Here is a 23,688-nt window from a genome sequence, read left to right as displayed (position 1 = left end):
TGTTTGTACAGATGAACGTGGTACCTTCAGGTGTTTGGAAATTGCTCCCAAAGACAAACCAGACTTGTGGAGGTCTCCATTTTTTTTCTGAGGCCTTGGCTGATTTCTTTAGATTTTCCCATGATGTCAAGCAAAGAGGCACTGAGTTTGAAGGGAGGCCTTGAAATGCATCCACAGGTACACCTCCAATTGACTCAAATGATGTCAATTAGCCTATCAGAAGCTTCTAAAGCCATGACATCATTTTCTGGAACTTTCCAAGCGATTTAATGGCACAGTCAACTTAGTGTATGTAAACTCCTGACCCACTGGAATTGTGATACAGTGAACCTTAAGTGGAATAATCTGTCCGTAAACAATTGTTGAAAAAATTACTTGTGTCAAAACTATAGTTTGTTAATTTTAACAAGAAGTTTGTGGAGTGGTTGAAAAACTAGTTTTAATGACTCCAACCAAGTGTTTGCAAACTTCCAACTTCAACTGTATGTAATCAATTTTGAATTCAGACTGTAACACAACAAAACATGGAATAAGTCAAGTTTGATTTGTCAATATTTTCTCACTATGCTTGACACGACTCTGAAAATGTGTATGTGTTTGTTCATGTGTGCATGAAGGAGTGTATTTTTTCAGTGGACATTTAAATTGGTAACATGCACAAAACATCAAAAACACTTTTGATTGACTGACATTTCCCTTCTTTATAGGGCTTCCGAGAGTGTTCCTCTTTTGAAAGCATTTTCTTTAATCCTAATTGCCACGCTGATAGAATCTGCCGGAAACTCCTTCAACTCCTAATGCGGAAAGTTAACTTGGTGAACGGAGTTTAATACTATTCCCTCTATCAGTCTCAATTAAAAGTAGGGAGAGGCCATTGCATCGTAATACGTCATCATTTAAGGCAGTAGTGGTCTTCCAGAAAAGATTGAGTGTAAAATTCTTGTCACACCACTAACCTGGCTGACTCGTTGAACTTTTTCATCATCAGGTTAAAACCTGTTCTGATTGGCCAAGTGGTTGGGGTGTACATTTAAAGAAGCAGTTCACCAAAAATACAAATGCACACAGTTCTCCAATTACCTAGATTCTTCTCACAGGTCACGAAGTGTACAGTGTGACTTATTTAGTTAGTTTCAGCAGTCTTTGGCTAGCTTGAGCTTCTGATCTTCTGACTTTTTAGCCTTGAAGCAAATCGATCCAATGTTCAAGTGAGCCTGTAAGGCTGTTTCCTAGTAACACAGAATTTTGCTCTACACTACCTTGTGGGCCACACACACACACACACACACACACACACACACACACACACACACACACACACACACACACACACACACACACACACACACACACACACACACACACACACACACACACACACACACACACACACACACACACACATACACACACACACACCACCCTCCACTGCCTCCCAAGCAATGAATCGGCACGAGAGCCTGTCCTATCATACCTCTCATTGGCAGCCATGATGGATAACTTTAAAACATTCACCGCCAAGAAAAACAAAGCAAACACTTAGGCTCAAAGATACCTGCCGTCCATTTTCTTCCCTCCGTGGTATAAATGTAAGTAGTGCCTTCAAAGTGTTTTCTTTAAAGGGGGTGAGATGAGTCATTTGTTTTACTTTGCTGGGTGTCTAGGGGATGGTAGTGCTGGACCTGGAGCTCATTGACCCTGCCTTGGGGATTGGCTCCGGGGCTGGTAGCTGGTGGGAGTGGGGGAACATTGGAGAGATGGAACTGATAGATCAGTGTCGTGCTCCAGTGGGATAATTTGATTTGGACTTTCGCTGTTTGCCTGTGCTTCATTTGCTCTGTTCTCATATCGATAGGTAGATAAATTGTCTATAGATGTCCATGTGATACCCGGCAGGTCATAAATCCATTTTGTAGCTAGGCCTAGTGAGTTATCTGCATTAGAGACCTTGGCCCTGAGTGACCCCTGCTTGACCTGATGGATGGGACTAGAGGGAGGTTTCCTCCCCACTCTCTCACTCCCCTGGGACAGCCACCACCATAAACCAGCTGCCAGCCCAATGGAAAATGGAGGTGAGGGTCCCTCCTCCACCTCCTGATGCTTCCCTAACTCCCCCCATCCCCAAATGACCCCCCACCTTCAGTTACTGCTTTATTATTGGAGCCCTGCTGGTTGCTCTCTGGTGAGGTTATGCAGTATGTCTACTCACAGTTTTACATTGTTCCTATGAGTGTTCATTAGCCTGTTATGACACCTACATAAGAGTTATATGACCCCTCAATCAGGGTTACTGACACTCACTGTGTCTTCGACATGCCTGACTCTGACCTCATAGTGTATGTGTGAGTGTGTGTGTGTGTGTGTGTGTGTGTGTGTGTGTGTGTGTGTGTGTGTGTGTGTGTGTGTGTGTGTGTGTGTGCGTGTGAGTGTGCTGCTCCGATCAGGGTGTTTCTGGTAAAGGAACAGAAGCATAGTGGGGGGCCATTCAGAGTAGAGGATGCTGAGGATGCACACACACAGACACACACAGATTAACAGTGTTAAGCTGCACAACTCGCCCGGGATAAATGCGGTCAGAGAGGGGAACAGCTGAGCAAACAACATCCGCAGGAGGGAGAGAGTAGAGGAGAGAGGGAGAGAGAGGAAGAGGAAGAGAAAAAGAAGGATGGAATTCTCGTCCCGGCACAGTGCCGGGGATCGGTTGCCACTTTGGATATGTATCACACCGGAGCCCGGAGCAGCAGGGACACATGGAGGTAATGGTTAACAAACTATAATGTAGCCAATAGCCAACAGTTTCCCATTCATGTTCTGGGAGAGTGGTTTGTACTACCTACTGTTAATTTTATCTCAGACAGCAAGTGTGGTTAATCGCTAATTATAAACTGGGTGTTTCGAGCCCTGAATGCTGGCTGATTGGCTGACAGCCTTGGTATTTCAGACCGTATACCAAGGGTATGACAAAACATTTATTTTTACTGCTCAATTACGTTGGTAACCAGTTTATAATAGCAATAAGGCACCTCGGGGGTTTGTGGTATAAGACCAATATACCACGGCTAAGGGCTGTGTCCAGGCACTCCGCGATGCGTCGTGCATAAGAACAGCCCTTAGCTGTGGTATATTGGCCATATACCACACCCCCTCGTGCCTTATTGCTTAATTGTCTTGTGTCGTCCTGTATGTTGAAATAGTGTTCTATTAAAGTTTTCTTTAATAGAACAACAATCTTGTGCAGGCACTATTTCTTGTTGAAATAGTGTTCCAAGAACGTTTTTAGAGCATTTTTATGTTGTCATGAAAGCGTACAGTACAGTACAGTACAGTAGATGGGAACAGATGTGTAGATCCTGAAGCAAAGTAGAGCATGTCACATGTTGTAATGCTATCCAGAGGTATTATGATATCATACATTAGAGGACAATCTAATCTTGATACAGTCAGTTATGAACAGACAGAAGAGGTAATTATTGTTGGGAATGTGTTATCTGAATGGTTGTTGTGGCAGTGCTTGCTTGAAGCCACATTTTTACGATTTATTTATATTTTGTACTTTTTTCTCTCTCAAAAAAAGTTGATGTTGAATTTAGCAGCAAGGCTTGTAACAGTTTAGGTTTTGCTGTTTGTTGAATTATAGAATTTTAAATCCACTTTAGTTTTATTATCTGTGGGATTTTGGCTTAAGGCTCTGTTTTGAACACTCAGTATGCTAATTTGCTGTTTCATTTAAATCTTTTGAGTGTTGTGCAAGATTCTTGAACGATCAACCGTAAACATTTTCACAAGCCTCCTGTCTCATTTTGTCAGGTTGACATTTCTGGGCCAGAAATGTTGTTGTGGAACACGGCTCTGTTAAAAGTTGGCCAGAGGAATATCAACTAGCACTTCAAAGAGCCGTCATGTTTACAGCGGTAGTTTTTACTTCAAATATGCACCTAAAAGCTTTCCTCTATCTACCGCCTTCCAGTCAGTGAGTATCTGGACTTTGTTGACATCAAAAACAGTCCTTGTAGTTGGAATGGTACTTTTTGCCTAATATGTGTATGTTTTCTGCTGCTAAAGACAGGCTTTTAGTGGACAACATTAAGGTACTGGACTGAGACTGGGCGGGTAGAACAGTATAGGTTGTTTTCTGCTCTGGAGGTAGTGGGAACATGCTCGGGTCTCTTCGGTGTCACTTCATGTCGCTCTCCTAGTCCAAGTCTGTAATCCCAACCTGTTTCAAGCTGACCACCAAATTGTTCCTGTTCCCAAGAACTCCAAGGTAACCTGCCTAAATGATTATCGTCCTGTAGCACTCACATCTGTAATCATGAAGTGCTTTGAAAGGCCGGTCATAGCACATATCAACACCATCATCCCAGACACACTGGACCCACTCCAATTCGCAGATCCACAGATAACGCAATCTTAATTGCACTTCCTACTGCTCTCTACCACCTGGTCAAGAAAAATACCTATGAGAGAATGATGTTGATTGACTACAGCTCAGCATTCAACACCATAGTACCCTCCAAACTCAACACCAAGCTCAGGATCCTGGGACTGAACACCTTCCTCTGCAACTGGATCCTGAACTTCCTGACAAGCCATCCTCAGTTGGTGAGGGTAGGCAACAACACTGCCACGCTGACCCTCAACACGGGGTTCAAATGAAATCACAAATTCAAGAACATTGGGAAATGACGACACTCCAAAAAGACGTCACCTCTTTTCCCCTTTTTATTTGTGGCCGGGCAGGCTAGCACGTTTCAACAGTTATGTCTTCATCAGAGCATCCTCAACCCAGGGGTCCCTGATCACCGACTATGATGAGACAGCCTACAGGGAGGAGGTCAGAGACCTGGCAGTGTGGTGCCAGGACAACAACCTCTCCCACAATGTCATTAAGACCAAGGAGTGAAGGGAGTGAATAATTTAAGGGAGTGAATAATTTAATAAATAAACGAACATGAACAAAACAAGAAACACGAACAACTCACAGACAGGGAAATGAAACAGAAACAATGACGCCTGGGAAAGGAACCAAAGGGAGTGGCATATATAGGGGCAGGTAATCAAGGTGGTGATGGATGACAGGTGAGCATCATTATGCGCTGATGCGCGTAACGATGGTGACAGGTCTACGCCATAACGAGCAGCCTGGTGACCTAGAGGCCGGAGAGGGAGCACACGTGACAATACCCCCTCCCCGACGCGCGGCCCCAGCTGCAGGACGCCGACCAACATGACGATCCCGGGGATGCGGGAACCTGTCGATCTGGCTGAGGCGTGGGAGCATGGCAACCTGGAGCGCCGGAGAGAGAGTATACGTGACAGCAACTGCACCGCCCTCGACCGCAAAGCGCTACAGAGGGTGGTGCGGATGGCCCAACACATCCCTGGCATTGTCAGGGGAAGGGCTGAAAAATTGCCAAAGACATCAGCCACCCTAGCCATAGGCTGTTCTCCCTGCTACCGTTCGGCAATCAGTACAGGAGCCTCGGGTCTCGGACAACAGGCTCCAAAACAGCTTCTATCCCCAAGCCATAAGACTGCTAAATAGTTAGTCATATGGTTATGCAGACAATCTGCATTGACTCTATTTTGCACTGACCCTATGCCCACTCACAAGACTCTACCCACCCACCCACTCACACACACACACACACACACACACACACACACACACACACACACACACACACACACACACACACACACACACACACACACACACACACACACACACACATTTTGAAGTTTCACTCTCATCTTATACGCTGCTGCTACTCTGTTCCTTTTTGACTATTATTATTATTATTATTATTATTATCTATACCCTGCCTATATGTACAGTACATATCTATCTCAGATACTTCATACCCCTACAAGTTGATCTGGTACTCCCTGTACATAGCTTAATTCTATATTTATTTGTTTTACTCTGCATCGTTGTGAAAGGGCTCGTAAGTAAGCATTTCAAAGTAAAGTCTACACCAGTTGCATTTGGCTCACGATGCAAATAAAATTAGACGTGAGTGGGTTTCTTTTTTCCAGTATGGGACACTTGTTGTCACATACATGTACAGCACCCACATGGAAAGCTGGATTCACTTTTTCACTGGACTTGTCTCAAATGATGTATTTCCCATGTAGTGCACTACAGTACTGTCGAGTGCTCTACATGAGGAATATTGTGTAATTTGAGACTCTGCCCCAGACTCACAAATCAAAGCCTACAGGCCAAACAATCCAAAGCCTCCCCTGCTGACCACTTGGACTATTCTTGTGTAGAAGTACATTGGATTTCTGTTGCATTCAAAAGCACATCCACATCAAATAGATGCTCTGAAGTTAGTTTTCAGGTTTATGCTGTTTAATCAGATGCTCTTACACTCTTGGGTCAGACAAAATATGTCTATTGATTGCCTGTGTAAAGGTTTTTTTTACATCCGTGGAGACCCCTTCCAATTTAGCTGGGAATTTTCATTGCCAAACAATGTTTTCTTGTCATTAAAAAGTTATATTGTTATTGCAGTGGTTCACAATCTTTTCTCTCAGGCATTCTTGGATATAGGTATGAATAGCACCAGGTATCTTTCCTGATACAAAACCTGTTCATTAAAGAGTGACAGAGCTCAATCAAAACACACTATGATGAAAGAGCCTGTAAGCATGCAGGCATGTGTGTGAGTGAGTGTGTTAAATTAAGTCTTAACTAATTACTAAACTTAATTCATAATTATCTTTACCAGATCTGTACCAGTTCCTTACACTTCTCTCCCTATTGCCAATGTTGAGGAGGCACACTGACCGGACCATGCAGAATCATCATATTTTCTCTAGTAAGTGGTTCCTACATGGAGCAAAGATATGCTAGACAAGATGCTAGACATTGAGGAGAGAGCGTGTTGAGTGACACACACAGCGTTTCATTTCATTTTAGCTGCTGGTGATGGGCAGGACACGCAGGAGGGATTTTTGTAAATTAATTTGATCAAGCTATGTAGTCTTTTGATTCCTTCTTGATTAATGAATTAAACAATTTTTGTTGTTGTTATATCTCTGTAATACTATCCACATCAATCAAATTAGAGTAGCTTGTCTAACTATCTTAGCTGGCATGCCTGCTGGCAAAGTTGCTAGACTTTAGAAAAGCAAGCAATTACTAAATATACTGAATAAGACTTACATTCCTTTCAATCGTATACCCAGACTTTAGCAGAGATGCAGAGAAGCATATTTAGAACCACCAGTCAAGAGGATACAGACAGCTCAAGAGATATGCTTAGATATCAGTGGAGGCTGGTGGGAGGAGCTATAGGAGGACAGGCTCATTGGAATGGAAGAGATGGTTGGGATGAATGCAGAAGACACATTTCGGTTGAATGCATTCTGTTGTGCAACTGACTAAGTTTTCCTTTCCCAGCTCTGTGCCAAAACATGGTTATTTACCAATATAACTTAAGCACACCTGTTGTAACTGCCACCGTTAATGCAGTAAAGGTCTGGTGATGTTTTGGACACTTTCGGTACAGATGTGCCTTGTCGCAACGCTAAAATCGGCATTCAAACAAGCCCTACTCACTAGCCGAGTCTACCAGCAGCAATGGAATATTCATGACCTGTCCCCAGTTCACCTGGCGGGCGGGGATAGCAGGCCAGATTTCTCAGAGTATGAAAATCGGCTGTCGCAACATGAATGGAGACAATTCCAGACTCAAGAAAGAGCCTTCAGAAAAGGCCTAAACACTAAACTGCTCCAGAAGAAAACAAACTTCTTCTCCTCTGGGGATCCAGGGAAATGGAATAGATTGGCGGTTATTCTGAATGGAGCTTTCTACAAGAACGGCATCTTGTATGCAAAACATCGGGACGGGAGACCCTTCGGTGCTCCCCTCCTGAAATATGTTGCACGGATCCTGAGAAAGTTCCTTACACGCAAGGATCACCCAGCGGAGGTGACAGCGCTGGATATTTGGGATACCATTCAACCATCACTCGGTAGCAGTGGGACTCAATGTGAAAGAGGACAGAAACAGGTATGCAGGGAGAAATGGGCATACCTATGGCAACATCGTAAATCTAAAGTGATTTAAAATAAATTGAACAATAGTGCATACCCCAGCCTCCTGCCCAGTATAGTAATGTTGCTAATGTACACAACTACTATAATGACAAATGCCAAGCCCTGCCTGATAGTGTACCGCTGACCACGCTCCCTTGGTATGAAACTATGGAAACCGTATGACCAGACTATTTCGCAGAGACATGCAATTTCGCCCTTAATGAGGTAGATAATATTTTGACTTCCATACCAAACAAGGCAAGTGGATCAGATTAAAGGCCACAGCGCCCCAGTCCTCCCATGCCCTCATGCATACCTTCAATCCCTGTCTGATTAATGGAAAGGTACCTGACTCATGGAAGGGTGCTCTTATCCACAGAATACACCCAAAAAACTATGTTCCAGAGGATCTATCTACATGGAGAGACATCTCCCTCTTGCCCTCTGACTATAAATTACATTTTGGTAGGCCGTCATTGTAAATTAGAATTTGTTCTTAACTGACTTGCCTAGTTAAATAAAGGTTAAAAAATTAAAATAAATAAAGTGTTCATGAAAAGCTTTCTCCCAAGATTCTACCATGGCTTGTAGATACAGGCATTTTCTCTCCCAAACAAAAGGTATGTATAGGCAGGCAGGGCATGCATTTTCTGCCAAAAAACTGGAACTGATGACTTCAAGCATGAATCCACAAAGTTTTACACTGTGTTTTTCGACCTTAGTACTTTATCACATGGTGTAATGAGGAAATACAACTTCCCAAGACGTATTATATACGATGTGTACAACAGCTCTTTTCTCTAAGTTATCTGTGGGAAGCAGCTGACTCTTCCAATCCCACTCGGGGTGGGCAATGGAGTCCTGTTAACTTCATCCTAGCCATCAACCAGTAGCTGAAATGGCTATGCCAGTGTGTCCCAGCCCATGTGTGGTCACCGAACCCAGTACAGGGGTATGCTGATGACTTTCAGATCTCTTCCAGAGAGGAGGATGTTATCAGAGACATGTTCCCTCGCACAAATTACTTTTTGAAATGGTCTGGGCTGGAAGTGAAAGACACAAAATATGCAGTGTTCTATGAAAGACACAGTTTGTCAATGTGCATATCCCACAGAACGCTCTGAGGGAAAAGAATAACAAAACTGTTCAAGTGGTGAGAAAGTGGCTATGCTTAAACACACATACCACACGTGACATTTTCTTCCTAAGCCAAAGAGAAAGGGGTTTGGGTGTCCCGAATGTTGAGTGGATTTACACTGCTACCACACTGACTCACCTGTTGAATATGCTCAACAGTGACGATGTGACAGTTAGGTAGTTAGCCAGAGCCTCCCTCCTTCTGGACATACGGAGGAAGAAGGCCACTGAGGGCAACTTCCTGGGCTTCAGGAGGAGGGCCAATGGAAAACTGGACACTCGTGCTGTGGGCTTTGGAGTCTGGTCAGACTGGCCGGATCTCAACAACCTGTGCAAGAAGACTGGAGTGCAGCTCAGATTAACACAAACCGAGCCAGTGACTGCCTCTGATGCAATTGTGGCAGACCCTTGTGTTGTTGTGGAGGCTTCTGTCACCCATGATGGAACATCTCATCCTACATCCAGGACAACACTCCTCGGTATCAGACAGATGCAGCTACTGCAGCACTGGACTGGCCTGAGGCTTCAGGGGAAACTCGCTGCTCTGGACTGTGATGACCACTCTCCCATTCCATGTACCAGAATGCTGCCATTGGCAAGGACATACTCACCTTTACTGTTAAGGCGAGGCTGAAAGTTCTAGAGGCGAAAGAAACGCACACCTATTTAGGTGAGGTGCTGGATAGCGGAGTGGAACACTTAAAAAATAAAGGAGAGCCGCACACTCTAGGAGCTCAGATGCAAAAATATTTATGTCCAATGTTTTGACAGACATTTTTTTTTTAAATTTTATTTCACCTTTATTTAACCAGGTAGGCTAGTTAAGAACAAGTTCTCATTTGCAACTGCGACCTGGCCAAGATAAAGCATAGCAATTCGAGCAACACTCATTTATATAGTGTCAAAAGACACACACAAGTGTCTGTAATCATGGCCAGGTGTGGCCTGATATCATTGGTTAATTATCATATATTAAAATAGCATACAAAAAACATAAATGGATAGAGTACGATCATAGATACAATTTGGCTACATTAGCCTACAAACATTTACAATAGCAAAATCACAATAATCACAAGAATGGCTTCAGATCAAAGTCTACGTTGAGACCGAAGGGAGCAAGGGTGTTTAAATTAAAGATCCAGGCAGCCTCTCGTTTTAACAATAAATAGTCGAGGTCACCCCCTCTCCTAGGGAGGGTGACATGTTCGATGCCAATATAACGTAGAGACGAAATCGAATGCTTTTCTTCCAAAAAGTGGGCCGCAACTGGGTAAGTCGAGTTTTTGCACCTACTGGTACTACGATGCTCTGAGATACGTACTTTTAATTGCCACTTTGTTTTACCCACATCATTTTTACCACAAGGACAAGTTATAAGATAAATAACTGCCTTAGTGGAGCACGTGATAACACCTTTGATTGGGATCTGTTTCCCTGTTTGGGGGTGTTTGAAGGATCTACATTTATAAGTGCCATTGCATTGAGCACAGCCGTTACATTTGTAGTTTCCATCCAGTTGGGGCGCAAATAGACGTTGTGCATGGATATCTTGGGGTGGTAAATCAGAGTTTACCAATTGATCTCTGAGGTTTCTGCCCCGCGAGAATACGGCCAAGGGAATGTCCGAAAACACATTACCGATACTATCATCGGATCTTAGAATGTGCCAAGGTTTGTGAACGATTTCCTTAATTTGTTCAGAGCACTTTGAATAGCGGGTAGTTAGAACGCAAGAATGCTTATTTTTGCGAGACTGACCTTGATTAAGGTCATGTCTCGTTTTGTTTTGAATTTTCTCAATGGCAGTATTAATCTGACCATTTTTGTACCCCCTCTCCTTGAATTTTCTTTGCGTCTCAGCCATATTTCTATCGAAATCAGATTTTTTTTATTACAAATCGTCAGAAGTGGCTGTAGGGCAAACTGTTTTTCAAGGGAAGCGGGTGACAAATATCAGCCCTCAACAAACTGTTACGATCAGTAGGTTTCCTGTAAAGATCAGTGTATAGAACATTATCTTCACACAAGATCAGAAGATCAAGAAAACTGATTTGACGTGTATCAGATTGCATAGTAAATCTCAGATGCTCAGAACAGGACTTAAGAAAAGCATGGAATGCCTGGAGCTGTTTTGCATCACCCCTCCATAGAACAAAAATATCATCAATGTACCGTTTCCAAATAATGATGTTAGTAAAGCAAACATTTTTGAGAGGCTGAAAGTTCTACCAACAACATATTACCTTGCACTCTGGTACCCTGCAAACCATGATCCATTTTGTTTTCTACATGAGTCAAATGTAATGGAGTCTGTTGCCGATGTTGTGAATGGTTGCTGTTCATACAATGATTTGTTAATTGCTTGACATGACTGCCTTGCCGACCTGATAGTCAGCAAGGTGAGACAGGTAGTCTCACCAACAGCACACATCCATAAACATTATTGTGTAAGAGGAAGCTGGTTTGATGTTGATTATGTGTTTTCCTGTGTGTTGTGGGGGGAGGCCAGTGGGAGGTGCTCATTTTGGAAGTGGGCTGCTCATTTGACGGCTACGTGAAGCAGGCCTTTGCAGACAAGTTGTTTAAAATATCAAATCAAATCAAATTTATTTTTATATAGCCCTTCGTACATCAGCTGATATTCTCAAAGTGCTGTACAGAAACCCAGCCTAAAACCCCAAACAGCAAGCAAAGCATGTGAAAGAAGCACGGTGGCTAGGAAAAACTCCCTAGGAAAAACTCCCTAGAAAGGCCAAAAACCTAGGAAGAAACCTAGAGAGGAACCAGGCTATGAGGGGTGGCCAGTCCTCTTCTGTCTGTGCAGGGTGGATATTATAACAGAACATGGTCAAAATGTTAAAATGTTAAAATGTTCATAAATGACCAGCATGGTCAAATAATAATAATCATAGTAGTTGTCGAGGGTGCAACAAGCACGTCCGGTGAACAGGTCAGGGTTCCATAGCCGCAGGCAGAACAGTTGAAACTGGAGCAGCAGCACGGCCAGGTGGACTGGGGACAGCAAGGAGTCATCATACCAGGTAGTCCTGAGGCATGGTCCTAGGGCTCAGGTCCTCCGAGAGAAAGACAGAAAGAGAGAAAGAGAGAATTAGAGAGAGCATATTTAAATACACACAGGACACCTGATAAGACAAGAGAAATACTCCAGATGTAACAGACTGACCCTAGCCCCCCGACACATAAACTACTGCAGCATAAATACTGGAGGCTGAGACAGGAGGGATCAGAAGACACTGTGGCCCCATCCGATGATACCCCCGGACAGGGCCAAACAGGGCCAAAATACAAGCCCCTTGTGGCACGCTTGGACAGCCTCGCGTGTAGGTGCAAGCTGGTGGCGCTGATATTTGGCAGTCTCGGCCACGTACGCAGGCTTGCAGTGTGTGGTCTCTCCAGATTGCGGGCCTGAGAAAGACTAGGGCAAAGCAGTTGGCTAGGTACTGCTCTGTTTCAGCTGTCGTTGGCAGTCTAGCTGTTTGGAGAAGGATGCGCTTTCTGTATCCTTGAGTGTCCATGCATACAGGGACCTTTGAAATGTTTGGATCCTTTTTTAATGTTATTTTGATTGGTGGATTTAAGTATTTAAAATGTGTGTGTGTGTGTGTGTGTGTGTGTGTGTGTGTGTGTGTGTGTGTGTGTGTGTGTGTGTGTGTGTGTGTGTGTGTGTGTGTGTGTGTGTGTGTGTGTGTGTGTGTTTGTGTGTGTGTACATTCACACAGTGAATATTTATATAGAGATAGTCAGTGCCAGGTAAAGGTGTGTGTGTGAAAGTGCCCCTATGCCAACTATAATTTGGTCCACTCTGATTTCTTCCTCCTAAAGATGTCATGCCAATCTAATGTTGGCCCTGAACCAATTATCAACAGACTCCAGAGCCCTACACTACGAATCAGGTTTGAGGATTTACCGAGGTATCTTTGGTCAACTCTTGAGTTCAACTCGGGATAACCCGTACCCAGTGCTTAATTTGTAAATCGGGAGGTGTTGGAACAAACAGTGAGCATGAGAGGGGGGTGACCTGGGAAGTTCTGAGTTACTGGAATGCATAAAAATTCAACAAACTCCTTTATAATAAAGCATTGCATTCATATAATCACGTTTTCGAAGTGGCATAAAGCAGTCGAGTAGAGGCACAAACCGAAGTTGCACACATGGGCTCATTTTCTGTGAAGAACATGTAAAATAACACATTTTCATTGATTGCACACTGTGCACCCTCCTACACATTTATATTACATGCAGTTTGTAGTGTCTGGGTCCACTGGACCCAAGGGTAATACAAGTGTGGAAAAGTGTGTGTGTAGGTGAAAACAAGTAAAAATGAAACAAAAAAGGTTTGCTGTGTGCCTTCACTCTGTCGTCCTCCTCCCTGGGCCTGCTGTTTCAACATAGCACCATGTCTCCCTGCCTGTCTGCCTGTCTCCCGCTTTTCTCACATTTTTTACCCTTTGTAGTGTGTGAAACTACGCAGTGTCTTGCGCCAACCTGCACAATGTTACAGTACATTACATTATTTCGATACATTGTAAAATATTCAGTGTTTTCCCACACCCAGCCAGGTGCAAATTGGGGGAGGGGACACAACAAATAAATAGCTTTGCATGTGTGGCTCCTTACTACAATCAATCAGTATGGCAAAAATAATCTCTGCTCAGAGGGCCTTAGAAATACTTTTTGCAGAGAGAGAAGCTAGTATGGAAGGAGCGTCTTCCACTTTGGAAGATGAAGAATTTTCAGAATATGAGGATCATGTCTGTGTCAACTCGGTTTCTGACAGTGAGTTGGAAGAAGAGGATGAGATTGACCCTCAGCCAACCCCAGGACCAGCCCGTCAGCAGCTAGCCTCCATGTTCCTTGCCAAGCTCTTGAAAAACTCCCTCTGATTAAGGACTGTCACTGGGTCTTCCACCATTCAGTTTGACTCCTTGGAAAGAATTCTCCTGAATCCCTCTCTGGCTGAGTTGCTGCTCTGCAATTGTACTGAACACCCTCGCTTCCCTGGTGACTGCCCTGTGCGCAGTAATAATTGTGCAGTTTCTATTTTGGAGCTCGAGTGACAGTTCAGATAGTTCTTGAAGTGCATCACACATAAGGCATAGATTGTTAACAAACCTTATGCGAGGATATGCGCATGACAAGGCCACTATAGCTCTGACGGGATACACCGTCGTGGGAGGCTTCCTCAGCTGCTGTGTTGGAATGCTTGTGAAGAGCCGGGTAATTTTTCCATACAGACTCTACAGTTCTAAAACTGGATGCCACCCATCTAGTGTCCAACATCCTGCCGATTTTGCACAGCTGAATGTCTAAACTTTCGGTGCACTTCCTCAGCTCCATTTTTGTTGGATACGCTATAAAGTGCATATAGCTTGTCCATAATTATTTTTAAATGATTGGTAGCTCCCATATTTTTTACCACATCTCCTACTGTGAGCTCAAGCCTGTGTGCCGAGCAGTGCCAAACAGTTATATTAAGGAAGAGGGCCTGGAGCCTTGTTGCTACTCCGCTCTTGCGTCCCAGCATGACAGACGAACAATCACACGTGATTCCAATTAGGGTTTTGGAGAGAAAGTCCTGTGAACTTAACACCATCTAATGCAGATAACAGATTACGGACAATTCCCCCAACAGATAAATCCTCCAGTTCCACAAGATCAACAAAAATGTTTGCTGGTACGTCCATATATGGCTGCTCAAGTCTGATGTATACAATCAAAGCACTCTTTTTATTCAAACTAGTAGCCTCATCGAGCATTAGGCTGATTTTGGGAGAGCACTGTACTATTATGTCAAATAGTAAAATTTTTGCTGTATGTTGGAGCAAGCAACTTTGGAATGGAGAATTCTCCCCATGTCAAGTCCATTTAACTCCTGACAGTCAAGTTCTTGCTCAAAACCGGGAGTGGGTCTGTGACGTTTAGCCTCCTTGTAAGCTGTTCTGAAGACTCTGGCTGTAGTGTCTGTGCTTTTATTTTGAGCATTAACTACAACCTGTGTTGAGGTGTCCTCTTTAGCCTTGTCTACAATGCTTGCTGCCACTAAATGGGCCTTGGTTTGGGCATGTTCAAAAACCTTTTTTCTGAGGGTTCTTTGTTGCTTTTTTACGTTGGAGGCAGAGGATGTTACTGTACATTCCACCTACTATTTTGCTAGTTTCATCCCTCCAGTCTTTGAATTTTGCTTGACAAGCCAGGGGTTATAAGTTTGCTTGGTCTTGAACTGAGCCTCCGTCAAAATTGCACCTGCTCCTGGCACTTTGTCGGTGGATATACTACAAGTCCCGCCTCTCCCATCTCCTCATTGGTTTTTAGGAGCATATACCCACGTGGGTGATTGAAAGCTGAACTGAGGTCCACACTCCAGTCCAGTTGGTGGTGGTAATGCATCTTAAAGTTGGTTGCCAACCACCATATAAAGCCCACAGAAGAAGACTGAAGGAGTAGAGATTACTCGAAACTAACTAGGTTTCACCGTTTGTCTGTAGATTAATTGTCAGAGTAGATATAATACCCTGTTAAAACATGTATTTAGAACTATGGTTAAATAATAATAATAATGTGTGGATGTATATTTTGTATACTTTGTATACATTTAATCAGATTTGTTTTATTTTCATAAGCTCTACGTTTTACTACAGCCTGCCCTGTTGGGACTATGTTGGTTAAATTATTATGCACTTTTACTTTAAATATGTCGGGACAGTTTTCGGATGCATGCAGGGCACTTTCTGCTAATTGGATTCCAAATAGGCAACGGCCTTGGAACTGTTGATTTCAAGGGGTTTCTAGGAAACCGTGTGTTAGCCTAATGTTTTTTGGAGCTCCAACAGCGCCAACAAACATTTGTAGTTTAGCACCCGGGTTTAGGTTCAGGTTTAGGCTGTCTTAAAATTGTATTGTGTCATGTGTATTGCAGATTGTATGCAAGTGTATCATTCATCATTCATTTTTCATATATAAACATTCTGTAGGTAAGAACCCTGGTCTCTCTGGTTTTTGCCAAGCGAGTTAAGTCACACCAGGTTTAATATATACTGAGAGTGTCCTTTTCACCATACTTAGTGTATTGGTTTATCTGAGCCTGTGGTGAGAGGGTTACATTTTAGTCATTTAGCAGACGCTCTTATCCAGAACGACTTACAGTAGTGAATGCATACATTTCATACATTTTTTCCCCGGTACTGGTCCCCCGTGGGAATCGAACCCACAACCCTGGCGTTGCAAACACCATGCTCTACCAACTGAGCCACACGGGACCATAGAGACCATAGAGTAACACACGATTTTGTGTGACTCAAAACTGGTCCAAATTCTACAAAGATCCTTGAAAAAAAAGGATATTTTGTATTTCAGGTAAAATAACAACCTAATATTTATATCCCAGGACAAATGAACTAGCAACAGCAAACTAACGATCAACATTTCCATGAATGTTTCATGTGTTTCGAACTGTCCCCAAGTTCAGAGTTCATTTTGATATTTCAACCTGCGTGTCCTGATCGCATTTTGTGTGGATGGACAAAATCAACAGTGTAGTCAGCATGTTACTTGCCAGTAATGACCTGGGCCTGAGTGACAGACAGTCCACAAAAACTCCATGCATTATTGAGATAATGGGAGGGCGTCAGCTGGTAAAATGCTGGTAAAGATTGTTCATCGACTCGTCCCAGCGGGAAAGGGCTTCAACCCTCAACTCCCCCTGGTCAGTTCTGGGGTAGTGAACAGAGATTGGGCATGGTGTAAACTACCTGGGGGCTAGCTAGGGGTTTCACAGCCAGATTCAAAGAAATCATTGCTAATGCTTCAGCTGAGCCTCGACTTTGTGTCTAATCGCCATCGTTAGCCTTGTTTAAGTTCAGATGAACCAGCTTGCAAGTGTTGTTTGCAAAGGCTCTTTTATGTTCTATAGAGTGGTATCATCCAAGGCACAGCACAGCGCTAGGCTAGCTCCCTAGTCTACTCTGGATGTGTTAAGTAGCCAATTGAACAGAGCTTGTGATTCGCCAGGGGATCCACTGTGTGCTCCCCTTTTCCTGTGTACAAAGCGTGTGTGTGTGTGTGTGTGTGTGTGTGTGTGTGTGTGTGTGTGTGTGTGTGTGTGTGTGTGTGTGTGTGTGTGTGTGTGTGTGTGTGTGTGTGTGTGTGTGAGTCACGGTCCCACTCTGGGGGTCTCACTAATGAGCCGGTCATTTGTTAGCCCGTTTGTTTGTGTGCCGCTCGCTTCCTCTGGCACAGGTTCAAGCTCCCCCTCCTATCAAATCCGATGTTGGGATCCCATTAGCCTGGCACCCCCTCACCACGCCAGTGTACATTAGAGGGACATCAATACCCAGCTTCCAACCATGCTAGCCAGCCAGGCATTAATGAAATAATTAGCGATGGACATCAGGGCTAATCTTTCTCTGACTGCTATACCGGTACCACCAAGCATGGGTACAGAAGCAAATTGAAGTAGCACTTTCAAACACTTCTATAAGCATGGTTGTAGATGTAATGCAGACATTATCATAAGCTGTTGTAAAGCATAAACCCAAGCTGGCTCTGTGTGGCTCAATTGGTAATAGCATGGTGCTAACAACGGCAGGGTCGTGGGTTTTGGATACCGGCTTGGACCACTAATGTGAACATTTCGACTTTGGATAAAAGCGTCTTCGGAATGGCATGTACAATGAGAGTGCAAAAGATGAGGAGCACCTTCCTAAAATTGAGTAGCACCCCCTTTTGCCCGCAGGACAGCCTCAGTTTGTCGGGACATGGACTCTACAAGGTGTTGAAAGCGTTCCACAGGGGTGTTGACTCCAATGCTTCCCACAGTTGTGTCAAGTTGGCTGGATGTCCTTTGGGTTGTGTACCATTCTTGATACACACAGGAAACTGTTGAATGTGAAAAACACACCAGCGCTGCAGTTCTTGACACACTCAAACCGGTGCGCCTGGCACCTACAGTACTACCATACTCTGTTCAAAGAGAGTATGTCTTGCCCATTCACCCTCTGAATGGCACACATACACAATCCATGTCTCAATTGTCTCAATGCTTAAAAATCCTTCTTTAACCTTTCTCCTCCCCTTCATCTACACTGATTGAAGAGGATTTAACAAGTGACATGAATAAGGGATCATATATTTTACCTGGATTCACCTGGTTACACTGGTACACTAATGTTTTGTACACTCAGTGTATATATGCAAGGAAATTGTTTTCCTAAAGTCATTGCCTCCAGGTGTATGAGATAGTGAGACAATTGCAAACCTGAATTAAAGCAAAGCCTATTTATCCAGTGTGATCTTATTTTGTCTGTTGTTACTGCCTTCCAATTACCTCTGTTACAAAATGGCTATGTGGGTATACACAACCAGTTTTTATGTTTTTGTTGCTTCTGAGAAGTTGACAAAGAGTGGTTTATTGTACCTTGTAATATCTATCAACCGCAGTTATTGCTTCCAGTGTTAAACATGACACATTATGTGATTTGGTCAAAAATAAGACCTCTGTATTTTCAACGAGAAACATTACACAGCTACAGACAGTCAACTCTATTTTTCTTTCAGATCAGGTGACCGTGTGGCTGCTGTGATCAGCATACTGATTTGGCTTCAGATATTTTTGTCTTCCAGCGAGAGCACTCTCTGTTACTCTGGCAACAGCCCACTATTTCTGTCTGTTTTTACCCTATCTAACCCCCCGCAATAGAAAAATAATGAAAAATGTTACCTCTAGTGTTCATTGTCAATCATATTTATTATTTAACCTTTATTTAAATAGGTAGATCGCTTGAGTTGAAGCCTCTTTTGTGATGGAGACCTGGTAAGGAGTCAGCAAGAGTAATGCATACAAAAGTGGTGAAACACAATTTCAAATTCCCTGACAATAACATAACAAAACGTATCACCAGCAGTATTAGCTGTACACGCATAACACATTCAATGTTGTTGATTGGCTATCAGTCAAAAAGTCTGATCACTAGTCAGGAAACAGATTGTCTGATAATCAGTTTGAAAACAGACAGGTCTATCAGATCCTCTTACCCCCGCTGCTTGTCCAATACAAGATAACAGAGATTGACTGATAAAGCCCTGAGAACAGACTGCGCTATAAGCAGGCTCGTCCTCAGTCCTCCCTGTGTATGACAACCCTGCCTGTCTGTCTGTCTCTCTCTTTCTCTGTCTGTGATTAACATCATCATTGATGACGCAAAGATGTCAACAGCACTGATACGCTCCCATAGAACATCTTTTGAAATGCCAGACAGATCTGCTTGGCGAACGTCAAGCAGATGCTAGTACATTTTTGATCTCCGCCCACACAGAATCATCCAACGTTTCAGTTGGAAAATGGTTTTTGACTTCAATTCTTGAGTGCAAAATATTATGTATTCAATGTAAAATGGTAACTCGTTGTCAAAAATCCCAATTTAATCAATATTAGATTTTGAATTAGGACCCCTTTAGGTATCAAAATTATTTTATAAAATATTTTATTTGGCCTTTACTACTATAGCCTACAGAAACATATTGAATAACACATTCATAAATGGCAAAAAAGACAGTAAAATGTTTAATCTAAGATAATTATATTTAATAAATTAATTGTTTATGCATGGTTATACCATGCATACCATGGATTTAGAATTTTAGGACCCCTTTAGGTATCAAAATTATAGCCCATAGTAACACATTGAATAGCACATTCATAAATGTAAAGAAATAATCATAAGGAATACATTTTTGAACCGTCTATCCTATATCTAGGAGATGTAAGAAACCTCAGGAAATAATAATATATTTTATACATATTTAACCCCTTATTTTTGTTGCCACAAAACTACCCTCCATAGTTCCATTCATTTGTATGGATTACCTTCAGACAAGTCCCGTGTGGGGGTCGTAGAGCAAAATGGATAATTGTGTTTGTCAGAGTCTCCCCTTTCCACAGTGGGGTCATATTAGTGTGTAGCCCAAACGGTTCGAACACTACAGACAGCGTTACCGACTTCAGACAAGTCCTGTGGGGCTTGTGGGGGTCATAGAGCAAAACAGAGAACACCATCGTGTTCGTGAGAGTCTCATCTTTCCAGAGAGGGGTCATGTTATGGTTTGGTAAACAGTACAGACGTTTTTATTTTTCGGTAGGTCTCATGGTCTGACAAACGGCGCTGTAGCTCGGTCACCTTCCACCGCAGATGCGAAAAGGCCGACATAGGCGGATGCAATGGATTGAGATGCAGCTCATGTAAAAAAGGATATCTCTAGCTTAAACTGACAGATTTTTATGGGGATGTTTTTATTAGGTTACTTAGATTGACGCACGGTCAATAGACTCTTTTATTAAATATAATTATCTTAGATCCTGCTCTCATCTGACTGTGCTTTTTCAAAAGATAGACAATGTTTCTTCCTGCTTGCAGACAAGATAAGTGATTTTCCTTTTGGGAACTAATTACTTTTGGACTTGTATTGGACTTGTATTGGACTTGAAATGTGGTTCATATTAGGCTAGTTAGTTTGTTAGTTAGCTAGCAGGGTTGGATTCATTAGGATATGCAATGAATAAAACATTTTGCAGCATGATTTGCAACAGGCAACGAAAATAACTGTTCGAAAGGCAACTTCAAAAGTCACTCCCTGTTTTGTTTGGTGCCAAATGAACACGAACCAGGAGTTTTATCAGTGAGGTCAGAGGTCACAAAGAATCAGGAGGGTACCCTAGTGACCAAATGAGTCTGGACATTTTTGGATCTCATTTGAATGATTATTAATGTTCTGGTTATTGAGGCCAGCTTAGTCCTGGGCTGCCTTTGCGCTGTCCTCTCTGGGGTCTAGTTAAATATCAAGGATTCTTATTTAGGCTGCAGATGCGCCTTGCCAGTTCACATTATCTCTCTCCCCACAGGAGATCACACTCGCTTTATTAAAATAAATGACTGTTCATACGAACAGCTGGAAGAAGCACAGGGGGAAAGTTGTGCATCTCAATAGGAAATATTCTCTTGGATACTCACAATGTGTTGTGATAAAGCCTAATTTACCTCTCTCCCTCACACACATTTACTCCCTCTCTCTCTTCCTCACTTTTATCTGCCCTCTTACTCATGTCGACCAAAAAAATTAAAGTGTGTCATGTATTGTAGTGTTTACCAAATGTTAGAGCAAGAAGAATCCCAGCTAGCATATTTGGTTCCTTTGAAGTTGTGGGAACGAAAGTTCTTGGTTTCTCATTGGTTCTGGGAATGAAGCCATACAGTGGGGGGAAAAAGTATTTGATCCCCTGCTGATTTTGTACGCTTGACCACTGACTAAGAAAGGATCAGTCTATACATTTTAATGGTAGGTTTATTTGAACAGTGAGAGACAGAAAAACAACAAAAAAATCCAGAAAAACGCATGTCAAAAATGTTATACATTGATTTGCAATTTAATGAGGGAAATAAGTATTTGACCCCCTCTCAATCAGAAAGATTTCTGGCTCCCAGGTGTCTTTTACACAGGTAACGAGCTGAGATTAGGAGCACACTCTTAAAGGGAGTTCTCCTAACCGCAGCTTGTTACCTGTAAAAAAGACACCTGTCCACAGAAGCAATCAATCAGTCAGATTCCAAACTCTCCACCATGGCCAAGACCAAAATAAATGATTAAGACAATTGATGTATGGATGATTCATACCAAAGACTGGGTTCGTGCAGATAACCAACAACTTCGATGTTTGGAATGAGACTAACGTGAGGTAAAGAATGATTCATTAATTAGAAGACTAATTGGTCAGATATTAAAATATCTGAAAAGTTATATTAGGAAAATTATAACTTTGTAATCTGAAGATTTTCGTTGGTGCCCCGACTTCCTAGTTAATTACATTTACATGATTAGTTTAATCACGTAATAATAATTACAGAGAATTGATTTGATAAAATAACAGTCTTCAATTTAATGATGCCAAAGACACGACACAGTGTCTGTTGGAAAGCAGACTGAACCAGGTTTTCCTCTAGGATTTTGCCTGCGCTAAGCTCTATTTCGAATATTTTTATCCTAAAAAAAATCCCTAGTCCTTGCCGATGATAAGCATACCCACAACATGATGCAGCCACCACCATGCTTGACCACTTGACCATATGACCGCAGACCACATGTAACCACGCCAGCCTAGGACCTCCACATCCGGCTTCTTCACTTTTAGGATCATCTGAGACCAGCCACCTGGACAGCTGATGAAACTGTGAGTTTGCACAACTGAAGAATTTCTACACAAACTGTCAGAAACTCGTCTCAGGGAAGCTCATCTGCTTGATCGACGTCCTCACCAGGGTCTTGACCTGACTGCAGTTTGGTGTAGTAAACGACTTCAGTCGGCAAATGCTCACCTTTGATGGACACTGGCACACTTGACAAGTGTGTTTTTAACGGATGAATTCCAGTTTCAACTGTACCGGGCAGATGGCAGACAGTGTGGTGTTGTGAAGGCAAGCGGTTTGCTGATGTCAACATTGTGAACAGAGTGTTCCATGGTGGTGATGGGGTTATGGTATGGGCAGGCATAAACTACGCACAACGAACACAATTGCATTTTGCATTTGAATGCAAAGAGATACCATGACAAGATCCTGAGGCCCATTGTCATGCCATTCATCCTCCGCCTTTACATCATGTTTTTAGCATGACAATGCAAGGGCCCCATGTCACAAGGATCTGTACACAATTCCTGGAAGCTGAAAAATGTCCCAGTTCTTCCATGCCCTTCATACTCACCAGACATGTCACCCATTAAGCATGTTTTTCATGCTCTGGATCGAAGTATACGACAGCGTGTTCCAGTTCCCGCCAATATCCAAAACTTCGCACAGCCATTGAAGAGGAGTGGGACAACATTCCAAAGGTCATAATCAACAGCCTGATCAAATCTATGCGAAAGAGATGTGTTGCGCTGCATGAGGCAAATAGTGGTCACACCAGATACTGACTGGTTTTCTGATCCACGCCCCTAACTTTTTTTTAAGGTATCTGTGACCAACAGATGCATATCTGTATTCCTAGTCTGGTGAAATCCATAGATTAGGACCTAATGAATTTATTTCAATTGACTGATTTCCATACACATTAACTTTAACTCAGTAAAATCTTTGACATTTTTGCCTGTTGCGTTTATATTTTTGTTCAGTGTATTTGTGAACATTCCCAAACCAGTCAAACCAGTCATAGAACATTTCCAAAATCAAAATTAAATGTAACCATGTTTGAACCTTTAGGAGACGTTCTGTTAAAAGTAATGAAAATAATGTTTTTTTGTTCCTTAAATGTGCTGAGAATGTTCCAAAGCCAAGCATCTATCCTTCACCATTCTCAGAAAGTTGGGGGAAGGTTGTATGCAAAATAGCCATAGGACAACCTTGCTCTCACCAAGTTCTAAGAAACATGGTTCTCAGAATGTTGTGTGCTCGAGGGTTTCAAAAGAGAGTGAGGGAGTTTACATGTACATTTCT

The 23,688-nt window shown here is 42.7% G+C and overlaps 1 protein-coding gene across 4 annotated transcripts in view; it reads left to right on the top strand.

The window, feature by feature from the left end:
- LOC106572161 (kazrin) overlaps positions 1-23,688 on the top strand; it is a 235,850-nt gene that overhangs the window by 52,783 nt on the left and 159,379 nt on the right. The window contains exon 1 of one of the 4 annotated variants that reach the window (XM_014146070.2): positions 2,479-2,756. The exons of the other annotated variants lie outside the window; for them this stretch is intronic. Coding sequence (XP_014001545.1) covers positions 2,666-2,756 — 91 coding nt within the window. The 5' untranslated portion in view covers positions 2,479-2,665. Of the gene's footprint in view, positions 1-2,478; positions 2,757-23,688 lie in introns of those variants that run through there. 4 annotated transcript variants of the gene reach the window in all.

This window comes from Salmo salar, chromosome ssa15 (assembly GCF_905237065.1).
Source record: "Salmo salar chromosome ssa15, Ssal_v3.1, whole genome shotgun sequence".
NCBI classification, from domain to species: domain Eukaryota; kingdom Metazoa; phylum Chordata; class Actinopteri; order Salmoniformes; family Salmonidae; genus Salmo; species Salmo salar.
The sequence above is the reverse complement of the archived record's forward strand: the minus strand, read 5'-3'. Positions and strand labels throughout refer to the sequence as shown.